General features: G+C 37.4%; 1 protein-coding gene across 12 annotated transcripts; it reads right to left on the bottom strand.

Moving 5' to 3' along the window:
• Positions 1 to 476: 476 nt before the first annotated feature.
• On the bottom strand, positions 477 to 16,696 carry LOC149663480 (uncharacterized). 12 transcript variants are annotated; one of them, XM_089842175.1, is made up of 6 exons: positions 14,541 to 16,692; positions 12,730 to 12,967; positions 12,588 to 12,671; positions 1,902 to 2,742; positions 1,508 to 1,723; positions 477 to 935 (listed from the first exon to the last, which is right to left on the bottom strand). In XM_089842175.1, exons 4-6 carry the CDS (start codon positions 1,978 to 1,980, stop codon positions 784 to 786), a joined length of 447 nt encoding a protein of 148 aa, XP_089698301.1. In that variant the 5' UTR covers positions 1,981 to 2,742; positions 12,588 to 12,671; positions 12,730 to 12,967; positions 14,541 to 16,692; the 3' UTR covers positions 477 to 783. The 12 variants fall into 12 exon arrangements, with proteins under 12 accessions (XP_089698301.1, XP_089698303.1, XP_089698302.1 ...); XM_089842177.1 differs by having other exon boundaries at positions 1,902 to 2,769; positions 12,588 to 12,625; positions 12,808 to 12,967; XM_089842176.1 differs by having other exon boundaries at positions 12,588 to 12,625; positions 12,808 to 12,967.
• Positions 16,697 to 16,733: the final 37 nt, after the last annotated feature.

The following is a 16,733-nucleotide window of genomic DNA, read 5'->3' as shown; positions in this document are numbered from 1 at the left end:
AAAAAATAACAACATGGCTGGGAAAATGAGTCTTCAATTCAAGGGATAAAGAAATAACTGGGAAACGTTTTCTTAAGTTCAAGGGATAAAGAAATCACTGGGAAACATTTTCTTAAGTTCAAGGGATAAAATTTATTAAAATGGATTAATTAGAAAGGTCCTTTAAAGGACTGTTCTAATTAATCCATTTTAATAAATTTTAATAATTTAAATTTAAATAGATGAATATTGATGAAAAAAATTATTTGGTTCAAGAGATAACCATTTTTAAGTCAAGGAATAACGTAATTGCGGGTCAAAAGTGTCTTAAGTTTAAGGTATTACAAAATGGTTGGGAAACCATTTCTCCCGTTACAAAGCATAAACAAATGATTGGGGTAACCATTTATTATTTTAAAGGAAATGAAAATTTTCTAAAATGGATTAATAAGAATGGAATATTAGTCCATTAAAATGAATTAAAAAGAATGCAATAATTTTGGATGAAATTAATTTATTTTGTTAAATGCTTCAATATTAATAAATGTTTTGACAAGAAATTGAATGAAAATTAATATGGTGATGATGCTACAAAAAAATATAAGAAAAATTATATTAATTATCTTCAATGAAAATTTTTAATTGAAACTCAAGAAAAGAATTGAGAATGCAAAAATATTTAAAACTTAGGCTTTCATGATATTAATGAAAAAAAAAAACCCCCCAATAGTAACTTCTTTTCCTGTGCCCCAATATAATAAAAGTGTTAACTTTTTTAAATGTGGTTTAATACTTACAAAATATTTACAGTGAGGTTTCCATATTGTTGGTTGGGATGGTGGTTGGGGTGGTGGTTGTGGTGGTGGTTGGGGTGGTGGTGGTTGTGGTGGTGGTGCTTGGGGTGGTGGTGGTTGTGGTGGTGGTGGTAGTGGTGGTTGTGGTGGTGGTTGCATTACCTATCATGTAACCGTATATAAGACAACTATATATATGCTTGAGCCTTTAACAACTTTGGCTGGTTTGGGTGCGATATACTTTTTTATAATTCATTTTGGTCTTACATGCAGAGTTTCTCAGTCCTACAATTTCAGTTTAATATCTCATTTTCTTTAGATACTTTTATACCATAGAATATCTTTCTACCCCATTGCCAATATTAGAACAAAATTACGCTATGAAAGCCATGGCGATAAAGGGCTCTAACTAAGATTGCTTGCATTAGGCCTACCTAGGGATAGCAGGGAACTTCACTGTCTTTTTTAAATTCAGTAGGGAGCTTTCAGATGGGATAGTAGTACGTCACACCCACCCAAGTCTTCTGGGAGCCATATTGGGTGGTCTCGGCTTCATTCCTGCTTTAAACCCTCCAATATGGCAGCGTAAATTATGTCACGAGACTCAGCTCCAACTGAAAGCTCTCTATAACATTTTATTAAATTTAAAACTAGTTTCCCTAAATGAGATTTTTAACGAAGTGCATAGAAGTTTTTAGGTAGCCCTGGGAAAAGCAATCGAAAATATTTAGTACCTCCGTTTTGCGGACATTCCCGCATTATGTGGCCGGCCTTCTTGCACTTGTAGCAAGTGCGGACCCATTGCCACCGTCCGCGACCGCCACCTCGTCCGCCGCCTCGTCCTCCGCCCCGTCCGCGACGGCCGCCCTGGCCGCCCCGTCCGCGACCGCCGTCGCCGCCGCCGCCGTAAAAGTAGGCATTAACTACTTTAATGTTTTTGCCTTCCATTACTAAGCCCAAACCGACAAACAAGAAATTTTATTGAATAGTTTACAATCAATTACTTTCTATCTAGTTTAAAGTTTGACAATAAATTTAAACATTATAACTTCAAATTTTATGACTTAGCTTCAAAACCCGTTAATTAATAATTTTAACTATTAAAAATTGTGTTTAAAACATACTTACGAGGTTGATAAACGGCTTGCTTTAACAAGTAATAGTACTTTCCCGCCAAAAATATTCCCCGGGCTAGGGGAAGTACCATAGAGCAATTAAACTAGAGTGATAGCACGATTTTACAGAAACGTTTCCAGCTATAATCGCTCCATGCTACTGTTCCAGACTCCAGAGGGCAATAAATTAAAAAAGCTTATTCTCTTGGCTTCTTTTTTGGCGGGAATTGTTACAATTTCCACGTCGTTCCGTTCTCTTACAATTCCGAAGACTTGTAAAAGAATATTAATTGCCACGAATCTTAATTTTTAAGGTTTTATATGATTTATAAACTTAAGTATTTTTGGTTTTTTTATGTTCCTATTGTACAATAACTTTTGTTCTCATTTCAGATTGTGAAATTGTCTTATTTATTCTTAGTCTTAATAGGTTTCACTTTCTCTTGTAATTATATTATCTTCATTAATTTATATTGTATTTTTTTTTCTTTTTACAATTTGCAATTCTGTCAGAAGTTTTTTTTTTGACACTGGGTTCTTTCTGTGCGCCTAAAAGGTACCCTGTGTACCTTTTATTCAGCCAATTCTTTGTGTTTGGCAAGTGGGTTCTCTGTGCTCTCATTAATTGGGTTCTCTGTGCTCTCATTAATTGGGTTCTCTGTGCTCTCATTAATTGGGTTCTCTGTGCTCTCATTAATTGGGTTCTCTGTGCTCCCATTAATTGGGTTCTCTGTGTTCCCATTAATTGGATCTCTTTGTGTATCCAAATTGCAAGTTCCAGTGTGGGATTAAGGTTTCCTTGTGACCCATTGCAAACTGTGTCAAATACGGTACTGCTTGTACTGACTAGAACTCTGCAGGGGTTGAATAAGATTTGCTTTCTTGTGCGATTCGTAAATTTTCATAATGTTTTGTCGGGAGAAAATAAAGAGAAAAAATAAATGCTTAGCAATGCAAAAAGAAAGAGCCCAAAATAAATTGGAACTGTTAGTTAACAGTAAAGCTTTGCAAAAAAAGAAAGCTAAGCGAGTTAAGAATAAGGAATGTTATTTGAAAAACCAAGACAATTTTCAGAGAAGAAATGCAAATAACTATGTTCAGCGTAAACTTGCGCTTGGTACAGCAAAAGGTTGTAAAAGGGCTATGGCACCAGGTGGCACCACTAATGTTGCTTTTTGCTCAAAAAAATTAAAACCCAAACATAAACCAACTAAAGTAGATAAATTTGGTTTTGCGAAAAAGCTCCTCAATGCGGGGATTTTCAAAACGAAAAACAAAAAAATTATAGCCGAAAGCTATAAAAGGTTTTTAGTCAAACGTCTAACTGAAAGACTGGTGGCGTCAGAGTCTTTTAACGGTGAGACTAAAAAACAACGCACGAAGTCTATCTCTCACAAGCTAAAATGCCAAGTGCTAGCTGGTAGAATATTGCATTTGAAAAGGCAATTATATTCGGCTTACCACGCCCAACTAACGAGCATTGTTAGTGAATTTAAGGATTTTGTTCAGAAAATCAAAGAAATTGGGTCCATTGACCCTGGCAATTTGACAGAAGTTGTGGGTGGGAAAAGGCTTCACAGTAGCATGAAAGAGGCCTATTTTCATGAAACTACCTATTATGTGATTGGAAATAATGGTAAAATATTGAAAAATGGCGATGAGTCACATTACGGCAAAATTTTTAAATTGGATTCTGATGGTAGTATAAGAAAAGTTCTGAGAGACCGTGCTACCAGTTCGACTAAAGAATTGTTTGTTGACGAAATGGGAAATATCGTTGACATGAAAAACAATAACGCAACAAGTAATGTTGAATTAGTTTTACAAGTTAATGAGTCGGGTGTTGTTACGAATCTCTTCAACATTGTTGAAACTGAAGAGAAGAATCCAAAAGCAAATTTTGTGATCAATGAAGGTGGCTTTATTGAAACCTTAAACAAAACTGTATATTGGGAATGCAGTGATATTTGTAATGTTCGAACTCGAGCCATTGCAAAAGTACTAGCTTTCGTAAACACAGTTGCCAATGCGAATGAAAAATCTTTGACTAAAATTTTTGACTCTGATTTGGACCTTTGCGAATTAAGAAAACAATTTTGCAAAAAATCAAACGTGTCTATACCACCAGATGGGGACGAAATAGTGGTGAGAATAGTTCCGTTCCTAGGACACACTGCTTACTGCGCTGATAGCGAAGAGTGCCAAAGTCATTTGCGTGCTTTAGCTGAACTGGCTCCTCACTATTCGGGAATTAGAAATATTCTGAATAATATTTATCACGTCAAAGCGTTACTCAACGCGTTAACTAAAATCTCAACTGAAATTGAAAGTGGTGATTACGAGTCTGTGACGAATGTCATGGCGGAATTAAGGAAAACCCTTGCTACACGTGGGAAAAATTTAAATAAGGAACAAAACGATGCTCCCGAAGGAAGCGTTAACGCTCCTCAGCCGAGTCTCGATGAAAGTCAAATCTTGAGTCTTTACGAGAATCAATTCGCTCGGGCAATGCTAAACACCAACGAGTTTCACGATACGCCCTGCGACTGCTGTTTAAGATTACTGAAAAAATCTGATTTAAGAGCAGTAGAAAAACTGGTAAACAGAGCTGTTTTTGAGAACGAGGCCTATCTGATTTTAAGAGCTGGTTGGATAATGAATAATTCCGACACGAGAGAAGCAGACATGCTACTATGTCGTTACTGCGCTACGGATTTGGGAAAGGGTAAAGTTCCCATCAGATGTTTTCTGAACAACTTGGCGGTTGACAATCCTCCACTAGATGTCACCAGTTTAAACATGTTTGAGAAAGTTTTAATTCAGCTTGTGAAGGCCTTCCACACTGTGGTGCGGTTAGGCACCAAAACCAACTCCAACATGCAGTTTGGCACGGTTAAAGCTTTGAAGGGAAGAGTAATTTATCTTCCAATACCCGTGGAGAAAAATTTGAAGATGATTCCCAAGACATTGCCCAAAAATCACGAACTGCATATCTTGGTCAATGGCGTTCCCACAGCGGACAAAAAAGTTTGGCAACAGGTTGTTTGCCTCGAAAAAGTGTTGAAAGCATTCAGTGTGCTGAAAAAGATAAACCCTTTTTACAAAGACATTGATATTTCGACAATGAATGAGGAATATATTTGTGGCACGCAAGAAATTGATGGAAATGAAAATTCATTGACTCCCGAAGAATTACTGAGCGTAACAGATCCACTTGCGTTAATTAATGATGGATCTGATGCGTTGACACGTGCTTCCGCTGCGCTTCCAACAGAAGGACCAGCGGATAGTAGTCACGACGTCCAAGGTGACCAAAACGCTTCGAACATGCAGGACCAAGATGAAAATCAGTCTAGCCTTGCACCAGGCGACGCCTACAAAATTCTAACACAGCCCGAGGCTTTGTTGCGAAAACTATCTGAGGGTGAAGCCAATGATCTGTACGATCATTACTCTATTCATCCAGTGAACGTTCAACCACCGAAAGATTTACTTGGCGCTTACCAAATGAAGCGCGTCGAAGCCGAGCCGGTTAGCACTTGGGACAAAAATCTTGAATACATGAGCTTCGTTCATTTGTTCCCTCGGGGTCGCTTTGGCAAGCACGATGATAGACCATTTGGCAAAATAACGGAAACCGAGTATCGTTTATCCCGTCTTTTGAACAAAAGTCCAATTTTTAGACGAGATTACGCCTATTTGTTCCATTCTTATCAAGAATGCGAAATGAAAGCGATTTCTAGCAGTTTGAACTACGTTCTTCGTGTTAAAAAACCCATGCCAATTGGGGTTGAAAATTTGCTCAATCGAGTTGAATCTGGCGATAAAGAACTTGAGAGTAATTTAGCTACTTTCTTGGGTCATATTCGAGGAACGAAGGACTACTGGTATAAAGTTCTTAGATACGTTTTAGCGATGATTCGGGAATTTGGTCCTCCCACCTGGCTTCTAACTTTTAATCCGGCCGAGTACGATGATATGGAACTGCACGATCACTTGAGAAAAGTGAATTCAGACGTTCCAGGAGTAGAGTCGATGACGGTGGCTGAATTGTTGAATTTAGACCCACTTAGCGTCAATTTGCACTTTCACAACAAAGTGCGGTCGCTGTTAAACAACTTTGTCTTGTGTAAGCAAAATCCAGTTCTTGGCATGATAGAACATCATTTTTGGAGGGTTGAATACCAATCTCGGGGTTTACCTCACTACCATATGCTTTTGTGGGCCAAGGACGCTCCAAAGATTGGAACTTCTTCGACCGAGACTATTTTGGATTACGTGCAAAAACACGTCACGTGTTCGATGCCAAGAGCATCGGTAAGTCCGGAACTACACCGGCTGGTAAAAAAATTCCAAACTCACAAATGCACCTCCAGTTGTTATAAGAAGGTGAAAAATTCTAAAAAAGGATTGAAAGTGTGTCGTTACGGTTTCCCTCGAAACGTAACAAACATTGCCACTATGAATTCTGTTAGATCAGTTACTCGTCACCGTAAAATGAAAAAGGTGCAGAAACGACTGTACGACTTGCCGAGAAAACAGCACGAAGTTTTAATCAATGATTACAATCCCACGCTACTTTTGGCTTCCAAAGCCAACATGGATTTGCAATTTGTCGCTGACAAATCGGAAATAGTGGCAAACTATGTTACGGCTTACGTGACAAAGGGAGACCGGGCTGACGTGGACCAAACTTTTGCCGAGTTAGGCAACGAAAGTTTGTCCAAAAAATTATTTGCCTATAGATTGAAATCTTTGACGTGCAAACAAATAGGAATTTACGAAGCTCTCGATATGATGCTGGGCCAAGACCTTTTCAACAAGTCCGACAGCACTAAATTTATTAACACTAACTTAAAAGAAAACCGATCGAGAATTTTGAAAGGTTACAAGGAACTCGCGCGTTTGAGGGAAACTGACCCCGAAAGCACGGACACTTGCCAAAAAGGGTTCGTCGACGACAAATATCCGAATCGTCCCGACAGCTTGGAAAATCTTAGTTTGCGGGAATTTGGTCAGTTTTACGATTATGCGATGCGCTCTGAGGGTGTCGAGAAAAATGCGAATGTAATCCAGTTGAAAAACAATCTGGGTTTCATGAGAAAGAGAATTAAGCCGTACATAATAGAGCACTTTATTCACGACCCGATAGAGGAGAAAGAACAGTATTGTCACGCTCTACTGATCCTCTTCAAACCGTGGCGTGACGAAACTGAACTATTGGGCGATTTTGAAACATACGCCGATGCTTTCGAAAACTCGCTTTCGGTGTTAAAAGACATGAGAGAATACCACGAGAAACTCTCGGTTTCCAAAGAAGTTGAAAAGAAACGGAAGGCTTCTAAAAAGGCGAAAGAGCCAGAAACCATAGTCTCGGAGACTGAAAGTGACGACAATGAAAATGCGCTGCAAGGGAAGGAAATTGTTATCGAAACCGAACACGCGATGGCTGATGTGGAAGCTGCCATGGAAATGAATTTCGAGACTGATGTTGACAATGTGGCGTTACTAAACTCGGATCAAAGGCGAATTTATGATCGCATCATGGATCACTTCTCCCAAGAGGGAGAAAAATGTAGAAACAAGTGCCTTTTTGTGTCGGGACCTGGTGGCACTGGCAAATCGTTTCTTATCGACACTCTCGCCAACGGCGTAAGGCGACGCTTTCAAAATCCTGCTAGCGTGGCAATTGCCGCGCCAACGGGTTTGGCAGCGTTGAATGTTAATGGCGTAACATTACACAGATTACTAATGTTGCCGGTAGATCATGGGCGTATTGCCGAATACCATTCCCTAAGTTCGGACAATATGAGCATTATGAAAGAAACTTTGGGTAATTTAAAACTGTTAATTATTGATGAAATTTCTATGGTCTCATCGGTTTTACTGACACACGTTCACTTGAGGCTGAACGAATTTTGGGAAATGAACCAACCATTTGGTGGAGTTGTATTTATTCTTGTCTTGGGAGACTTTTTCCAATTGCCACCGGTTCAAGGAAATCCCGCGTTTATCAAAATCACTTCCGAAGAAGCCAGACTTAGATTCAATTGCATCGGAGGAAGTGATCTTTGGAAGTTTTTTAAATACGATGAACTAACGCAAAATGTTAGACAAGCCAACGACCAAAGTTACGGCGACATTCTAAGCAGAGTTAGAATTGGAAATATTTCCGAAGCTGATGTTGCAACCTTAGGAACTAGATTGGTTGAGGGAGGTCAAAACATCGAGGTGGCTATGGACCTTTTCATTAAGCTGTCCAATGAAGGGTTTCACCCAATTTGTTTGATGCCTAAATTAGCCATGTGCGTAAAATTCAACTTTGATATGCTGCGAAAAAACGGCGAGAAAGTTGAAGTCATTCGTTGTCAGGATAGACTCGCTGACTATGGGAAAAAAATGAATAAAAACATTCTCAGGAGACTGCAAGGGCTACAAAACGAACCGTCCAAAACAGGCGGTTTGGAGAGCGAGTTAGTTCTTTGCGTTGGCTGCCGAATAATGGTCAGAAGGAATATCAGTTTTGAAAAAGGCGTTGTAAATGGTACGATGGGTTTCGTAACTGGATTCAAGAAGGACGAACAAGGAAACGTTACTGGTATTTTTCTCAGAGTAGATCGCGAACCGAATAACGATGACGCTAACACTGACTTTTTAGTTGAGAAAATTTGCGTCAAATTTTTGCTCATGGCAAACGTTTACGTTAAACGCTCCCAGTTTCCCGTCATCCTGGCGTACGCTATTACGATACACAAAAGCCAAGGCATGAGTTTAAAATGCGCCATTATGGATTTGGGTCCGAATTTATTCGGAACTGGCATGGCGTACGTGGCTTTATCGAGAGTGACGTCCTTAGCCGGACTCCATCTATTACAGTTCGATCCGACTAAAATTAAGGTGGATGGACGAGCCATTATGGAGTATAACAGGCTTCGCAAAAAATATAGGCCAGATCTGCCTCTTTTGGAAATAACGGAGTTGAAAGAAAGTCGAGGTAGGAAAAGAAGTGCGCCTACACTATCTAAAAGCCTTTTAGAAGGCGAGGAAGAGAGATGTGCAGAAACACCGAAGAAGAAAAGGAAAACCCAACAGAGTTTGGATAGTTTGCCCTTGAAGGGTTTAGCTAACGATGACCAAGTAACGTGCTATTCTAATAGCGTTTTGCAACTACTCTTATTAGTGCCGGAATTAAGAGAATTGGTTAAATCTTACAATGGATCATTCGTTGAAAAACCAGTTTTACGTTGCCTCCATAACACGATAAACGACATCGAGAGTTCTCAAGGAAGCTTCAGTCGTAAAGGGTTGGAACTGAGAATGGCTGTCGGAAATCATTTTACGCTAAACGATCAACAAGACGCCAGTGAATTTTTGATGGTCCTTTTGACGACACTAAGTCAAGAAATGGAAGCCGATTACTCTAAAGCTCTGAAAGATCTTTTTTGGTCAAAGTCGCGAAACGTTACCAAATGCCCCAATTGTCAAGTTGAACAAAATTCGGAGAATATTGTTGAAAGCAACATTTTCAATCTTCCACTAGAAAACCGAGATAAAATTGATTGGAAATCTCTAGAAAAAAGGATGAGATTAACAGAGGTGCCATGCGTATTTTGTAACAACCCAAAAATACAAGAGCGTGATGTATTGATATCCAGCGGGAAGTACGTATTTTTGTGTCTTCTCCGTGGCGATTACAAAGATGGTCGACCAATTAAGATTTCGACCAAAATATCAAGTTTTGAAAATCAAAATGTCACTATGAGTAAGATGCTTTTTAAAACTAAAGGGGTGATTATTCATAAAGGTGAATCGTTGGCCGAGGGACATTATGTGAACTTTGTGAGAAAAGACAACGGCTGGTACGAGGTCAGTGATACAATGATCAGAAAAAGGGAGAGATTCGTCAGTAACTTGACTGACGTCACTGTTCTGCTCTTGGAAAGAGTCCAGACGCATTAAAGGGAATCTAACGTGCTTGAAGAATCCATATCAAAATTACCCCGAGTAAAGTCCAAAATTTCAATATTCATACCAGAAAGGAGCATCATATCTGTCAAAGATATACTAATAGTTTCATATTCACTTTAAAGTAATTTATGACTGGGTAAGATTGTTAATCCTAGAGCAAGTTTAAGGTTAACGATGGTTCTGGAGTAATTTTGATGTTGCCTACTATAATAACCGTGAAAGGGAGAGGAGGGAGGATTGTAGGGCCATGCTATTGTTACGAAAAAAGGGCGATGATTCTTGCATTAATTTTAGAATTTTCAAGTGAAGGGTTTTTAGTACTCTTGCCCCAATGGTGTTTTATGTAAAAAACACGCTAAAAACGTAACCCCTGTTGGTAATGCTATGTGATTAAATATAATTCTTTAATAAGCTGGTGAAACTATTGAGATAAACTCATCATATTAGTTAACATTGAACAGATTTTTTGAACTGAGATTTAGACACTCGTATCCAAATTTTAAATAAATACTTATTAAAATTAATATATTCAAAGAGTTTTCTAAATACCAGTTTCGCAGCTTCCATTTTTTTCTCTTTTAAGCGCGCTATTTTTTTTTAAATTAAGACGCCCATAACTTTTTTACATTAACAATTTAAAACCATTCAAAAACATTAAATTAAATTAAATTAAATTAATCTAATCTAATATTATCCTGTTACAATATCAAAGATTAGCAAAGCTTTTATGTTTAAATATTATCTATTAATATAACCTTTTCTTTCTATAACTTATCAATAATGTGTACCCGACCCAATCCGATACCACTTACAAAAATTGATTTTTAAACTATTTAATAGTTAGGCTTAAAAAAAGCCATATGAACTTATTAATTTGTCCTATAACTAATATCCTACTATTGTTGTATAATTTGTTTTTATAAAGTGTGAAAATTATTTCCCAAATTGTGGTTACCAATATTATATATAGACATTACCCTTGTAATTAAAACAACTAAACCATTTTTCCAATTAATATTCCAGGAAGTTTTGCATAGTCTCTTTGTGTTTCTCACCAGCTGGGGTAGTCTGCGTGGCAGATTGCATTGCGTAAATCCAACAGGGGTACAATTTGCAAAGCCTTCTGGAATATTTTTTTTTCCCCAAAAATTAATAACCTTTTCATTGTCCCTTTGGTAACCCACGCGCAAAACAATAATTGCCATGTTCTAGCAGCACTGTTTCCAAACTTAAAGTTAAGAGTTGCGTGACAAAATTTTAAAAATAGACCCTCAAAATCTTATATTTAAATGAACATATAATTGCCAGTAAATTGTAAAGTTTTCTTTCAACCCCCGCCCCTTTACGTAACTAATATAACGAAGATCAAAATTATTCCGAAATAAATACTACAAGCAGTGTATATTTTCAAGTTTGAAACATACAATTTAAAGACTAATTTCGTACAACTACATGCTAAGCTTCAACAGAAAAATAATTCATCATAGCTATTACCAGTATAATAAAAGACTAAACCTACACAGCTCAAAAATATGATGATCATCATCATTAGAAAAAAACCCGCAACAAGACTTCGATAGACAAATCAAGAAATATATTCAACTTCTCCACCGAAATAACAGACACTTTATACTGGCGTGTTCAAAGAGTGAAAGCGTCTTTGGATTAAGAACAGCAAAGATATTCAAAGAAATAATCTTTCTATTGGCTTGAGTCAGTGTCTATAGAACATCAAGCTGTATCAAGGCCAAATAATACATGTCAACTCTTTGGTTTCCCTATATAACTACGTTACGGTTTGGCAAGCCGCGCCTACAAGTTTATCAACACAATAGAAGTTCATAACAGCTATAGATTCGCAAAACAACCTTTTCCGGGCAAAAAGTTGCCTCAACGCTGTTAAAATTTAGAACAGCAATGGATTGTTACTAAAATTATGTGCTTGACTATGTTGGGAGTTGGGCGCACTCCTGTAAGCCAAGCTTCTGGGCGACAAAGTTTTGAGGGAATAAGGGACTTGTCAGCATGCCTACCCTACAGGAACTGACTACCCCGTGTCCGCGGGTGGTGAAATACCCCAAATCCCCCCTCCTTCACCACTCGATTAAACCTCAAGTACTTCACTCGTTACTCTAAAATACCAACTGATTAACTTTGGATTTCAATTTTCATCAAAACGCCTTAAAGCTAATTAAAGCTAATATACCATGATGGTATATTACATTGTTTAACGGACGTTTGCCAAACAAAGCAAGGTCGAGGGAACCAGTAAAAATTGCTGCCAATTAATGACGTTAAGCAGTAATGCCTTCTGAGTTCAATAGTAATAAATATAGAAAAAAAAAACTAAAATCAACTGGATTGGAGATGTCGCTACCAAACACAAGGCACCTCATTAACTCTCTGAACTGAACTGCAGATTTTACATCAACAAAACAAAATCAAGCGCGATGGAACCAGTAAAAAAACTACAATTAATGACATTAACTCCCAACGCCATCTGAGTTCGATAGTAATAAATATAGAAAAAAACCTAAAATCAACTGGATTGGAGATGTCACTAATGAAATACAAGGCACCTCATTAACTCTCTGAACTAAACTGCAGATTCTACACCAACAAATCACTACCAATTTTAAAAAGCATCTTTAAGTATATTAGGACTAATTTAACAAACTCCCCTTCCCTTTTTTATACCTTAAAAAAATATAATATTGAAACACATGCTTACTATTTTTCTGGCAATTATATAGTCTCAATTTGACAATCCTAGGATTAAATGTGTGTAAATATTTTTTCATCATTGAATTGTTCACTTGAGAGATTAACAAAATTATTATAGGCATTCATACGATAATGTTGAAGTCTCTCACTTTATAAATCCAACCTTCACGTATGACTGTCCTTGAACATTTTTTTAATCCCTCTCACGCATTCATTGTGAAACTTACATTTTAGATTCATTTAAAATTAATTATAGTTACTCTTAGCTTTTCCCTGTTAAGGTCTATTTTTTGGCAGCAGGTCGCAATCGCTAATTATCCTCAAAAGCCTTTCTGGTGTCAAAAACAATTTTATTTGGAAAAACCCTTTAAAATATGCAACTTTTACCTTTAAACGTAAAAAACAATATTTTTATTGACTGGAATAAATTTATAATGAATACCATAATTAAATAACAACTAGGGAAATTAAGCCCAAATTACATGCTGTAAATAAACGTGGCAAGTATCAAACCAAATGTTTATTTAAATAAATATTTTGCGCCTTCCAATATCATAATCATGCGTGTTTAAAAACTTGAAAATAGTCAAACAAAAACATTCTTAATGCAATTTAGTACTTGAAAGTAATTTTTAAACAGGCATTACTTAAAAACATTCCTATTTGTATTTTAACTATTATATGAAATAATATTATTAACCCTAAATTTTGTCATCAATAAATTACCGTAACTGTCATTTAACTTTATTTATTAAAAATAAAATAGTTTACAGGGCATAAAATAACATTAATTTCATGGTTACAAGTAAATAATAATTTAATCCTGTTATTTCCTATATTTAATGATAAATCAAAGCATACTTCCATTGCCTGACCTCCTAGCATTCCGGCAAATCATTTAAACATCAACTTCAATTTCCCAAAGGCTGAATCCAATTAGAATTGTACTTAAGGGTGGAGCTAATAACATTAAAACTGAATGACTGAATGTGTGCCTGTTATTGTATTTCTTATTATTATTATCAAATTAACATCTTTCCCAAAATATTACAAAATTGGATTTGTTTTCACCCCGAAATATTGCTAAAGTATTGCTAGTTTACTAATTTAATGCCATTTTCGACAAAAAAAATACTATCTTAGTTCTTTAAACTAGGTTAAAGTTAGATGGCATATTCTATATGTTTCATTTCCCGTCAAGGTTAAAAAAATTATCCATTTTAAATAAGATCTTGTTCAAACAATGACATTGGAAATGGGGCTCAAAAATTTGTAATAGAGCATCTGGTCTTGGTCCACCTGAAATAGAGAGCTTTCAGTTGGAGGAGGAGCCGAGTCTCGTGACGTAATTTACGCTGCCATATTGGTGGGTTTAAAGCAGGGATGAAGCTGAGACCACCCAATATGGCTACCAGAACCGCGGTAAGACTTGGGAGAGTGTGACGTACTGCTAGTCAACTGAAAGCTCTCTATAGTGTGATACTACAATCTTTGTCAGCTCAGGTCATACAATTTAGACTAAAAATATTCATGTGACGTTCCCATAGCTCCGATCTCTCAACAATTTTCTATTGAATGATGAACTACTTCCTATACGGAGCTAACAACTGGCTAGGGGATGAGATAGTCTGACGTCACGCAGGCCCTATCTGGTTGTCATTTTTGCGCGTTTCCAACCGTTAGGGGGATGAAACTCCAGTAAGTGATAGAAGTGTGTGACGTTTCAGGGTCACAACTGTTAGCTCCCTATTCTACGGCATGCAGAAATAAGCGTTGAAATAATCAATATAAAATCACCAACGTGTCTACACAAAATTAATAAAAATTAAGACCGAAGTCACAGATATTAATCAAAACGCGTCTTGGATTTAACCAAGACCTAAAAAGTATCGATAAGAAGAGAGTTAAGCAAGTGACTGAAGGCCCAGATATAAAAAGTTTTTTTTAAATTAAGACTTACATGCTTAAGATGCTGTTCGGACAGTGGGACAAAGGACGATCTTTCTCGTAGAGCTTAACATGGCGGGTGGGTAAAAAAGGAGAGGGCGTCGGCCGTCGGACAGCCCCTTTAAGAAACTAATGTTCCATCACCCTATTCCATTGAATAAACTTAATTTACTGGTAGTCAATTTATTCCCTCTCAATAATTTGAAAAATTTACTTATCTCGGGTTTTCGAGCACAATTCCATTCCCCGTTTACATTTTATAACTACATTTATCATTTTTAGGGGATTTCGTCATGAAAAATACCATAAAACTACACGTAACAATGACAAAACGATTTAGTCGTAGTCTGCTTTAGCTTCTGCTATGCCCGATACGAGCAAGGAGGATGCATAGTTGTATACATCGACTAGAAGTACGCCTTGTGCCACTCTCGTGCCTTCTTTCGCTGGCCTCGTCACCAAGGTAATAGCCCACTCAATTACGCGTTAAGCTGCTCCAAAATTCCGTGTGAATAGTACTTTTTAAGGTATTCGTCACCAAATAGTAATTGTTTTTGAGAACATTCCTAGGCTTGAAATAGGACAACTACGAAATAATTCGACCAAATTTTATTTTGTAAATAATAATAATTTCAATTTCTATAAAAGTATTCTACCTATTGCGTACAGAGTGCTACCAGACGTCTCTGCGGCTACTAGAAATACTACATTTATATAGGAAGATTCGCGGCGACAAGTATATAAATCCAGGGCTATCCCTGATAAATCCCATATTCCTTTAAAAACCGTTAATACATTCATTAACCTTGTTCCTGAACATATACAAAGTCCAGGCTAGGAAATAAGACAGGTTTACAGGTCAAAAACCAGTTTATTAATAGCTTGGACCACTTTTTTTATTCAAAACGTGAGGGTCACTGGTCCCAATGACTAGTTTATTAATTCCAACTTTTATTAAAAATTGATATGGGGACCTCTTTAATTATTTTCATTTTAACATAAATTTCGGCTCCATGAGTCCAGTTGTGTATACAACCCTAAGCCGAGAGAGATTTTTTTAGAAGAGAGAACGGCCGCAAGTCCTGGGACCAGTAGAAAAATAAATAGGGGAAGGGTTACTGACCCCGGAACCAGTTCCATATTTAAGACATCAGGGGTCACTGGTCCGAAGGACTAGCTCAGAAGCCTGATACAGACTAAGTAGCAGAGTCGAGTCACAGCCTCCTAGATCACGCGACTGGGTGAACGCAGGCTATATTGCAAACTAGCCAAGTCAGAATTTTCAGGCTACGACCGCGCTGAGTGAGTCCAGCTGACACTCTCACACCCTTAGCGCCCTTAAGTTGACAATTACAAGTTTACAACAAAGAAAATCAAAAAAATTTCGAATAGTATGCACCCCCTACTGCTTGCGAACCATAGAAACGATAGAGACGCCATGGGCCTGGCATAGAACCGTGTGACCGTAGTCTATCATACCGCTGCTATAGACCCTTTCTACTTAAAAAAGAGAGATGTCAATCCTCAGTATCGGGATATACAGGGGGTTGACCCCTCGACGTCTCTACTCTTTTTATGATCTTTCCATCGAGCGATATGGAAGGAAAAGTATTTTCCCCGTGTCTTTCCCTCTTACATATATTAAGTTTAACCAAGACTAAAAATCATAACGTCCCTATTGAATTTGCCGCCATTGTTCAAATTTGCACAAAAACAAAAGGTTTCACTATAAATCGTTCAGACCATGAACGGGGATATGTTAGCAACCTATTAACGACACAAAGCCATACACGTACTCTCCTAAAAATGATAAATGTAGTTATAAAATGTAAACGGGGAATGGAATTGTGCTCGAAAACCCGAGATAAGTAAATTTTTCAAATTATTGAGAGGGAATAAATTGACTACCAGTAAATTAAGTTTATTCAATGGAATAGGGTGATGGAACATTAGTTTCTTAAAGGGGCTGTCCGACGGCCGACGCCCTCTCCTTTTTTACCCACCCGCCATGTTAAGCTCTACGAGAAAGATCGTCCTTTGTCCCACTGTCCGAACAGCATCTTAAGCATGTAAGTCTTAATTTAAAAAAAACTTTTTATATCTGGGCCTTCAGTCACTTGCTTAACTCTCTTCTTATCGATACTTTTTAGGTCTTGGTTAAATCCAAGACGCGTTTTGATTAATGAATACGGTCTCTGCACGAAAA

Source organism: Phalangium opilio, unplaced genomic scaffold (genome assembly GCF_054372755.1).
Source record: "Phalangium opilio isolate 3A_F unplaced genomic scaffold, DU_Popi_V2 ptg000062l_1, whole genome shotgun sequence".
NCBI lineage: Eukaryota > Metazoa > Arthropoda > Arachnida > Opiliones > Phalangiidae > Phalangium > Phalangium opilio.
The sequence above is the reverse complement of the archived record's forward strand: the minus strand, read 5'-3'. Positions and strand labels throughout refer to the sequence as shown.

Coding starts and splice junctions, on each gene's coding strand:
- LOC149663480 (XM_089842182.1), bottom strand. CDS start 1,980: ATGGTACTTCCCCTAGCCCGGGGAATATTTTTGGCGGGAAAGTACTAT. Junction 1,724..1,901: donor GCAAGCCGTTTATCAACCTC/GTAAGTATGTTT, acceptor GTTTGGGCTTAG/TAATGGAAGGCAAAAACATT. Junction 936..1,507: donor GGAATGTCCGCAAAACGGAG/GTACTAAATATT, acceptor GTTACATGATAG/GTAATGCAACCACCACCACA.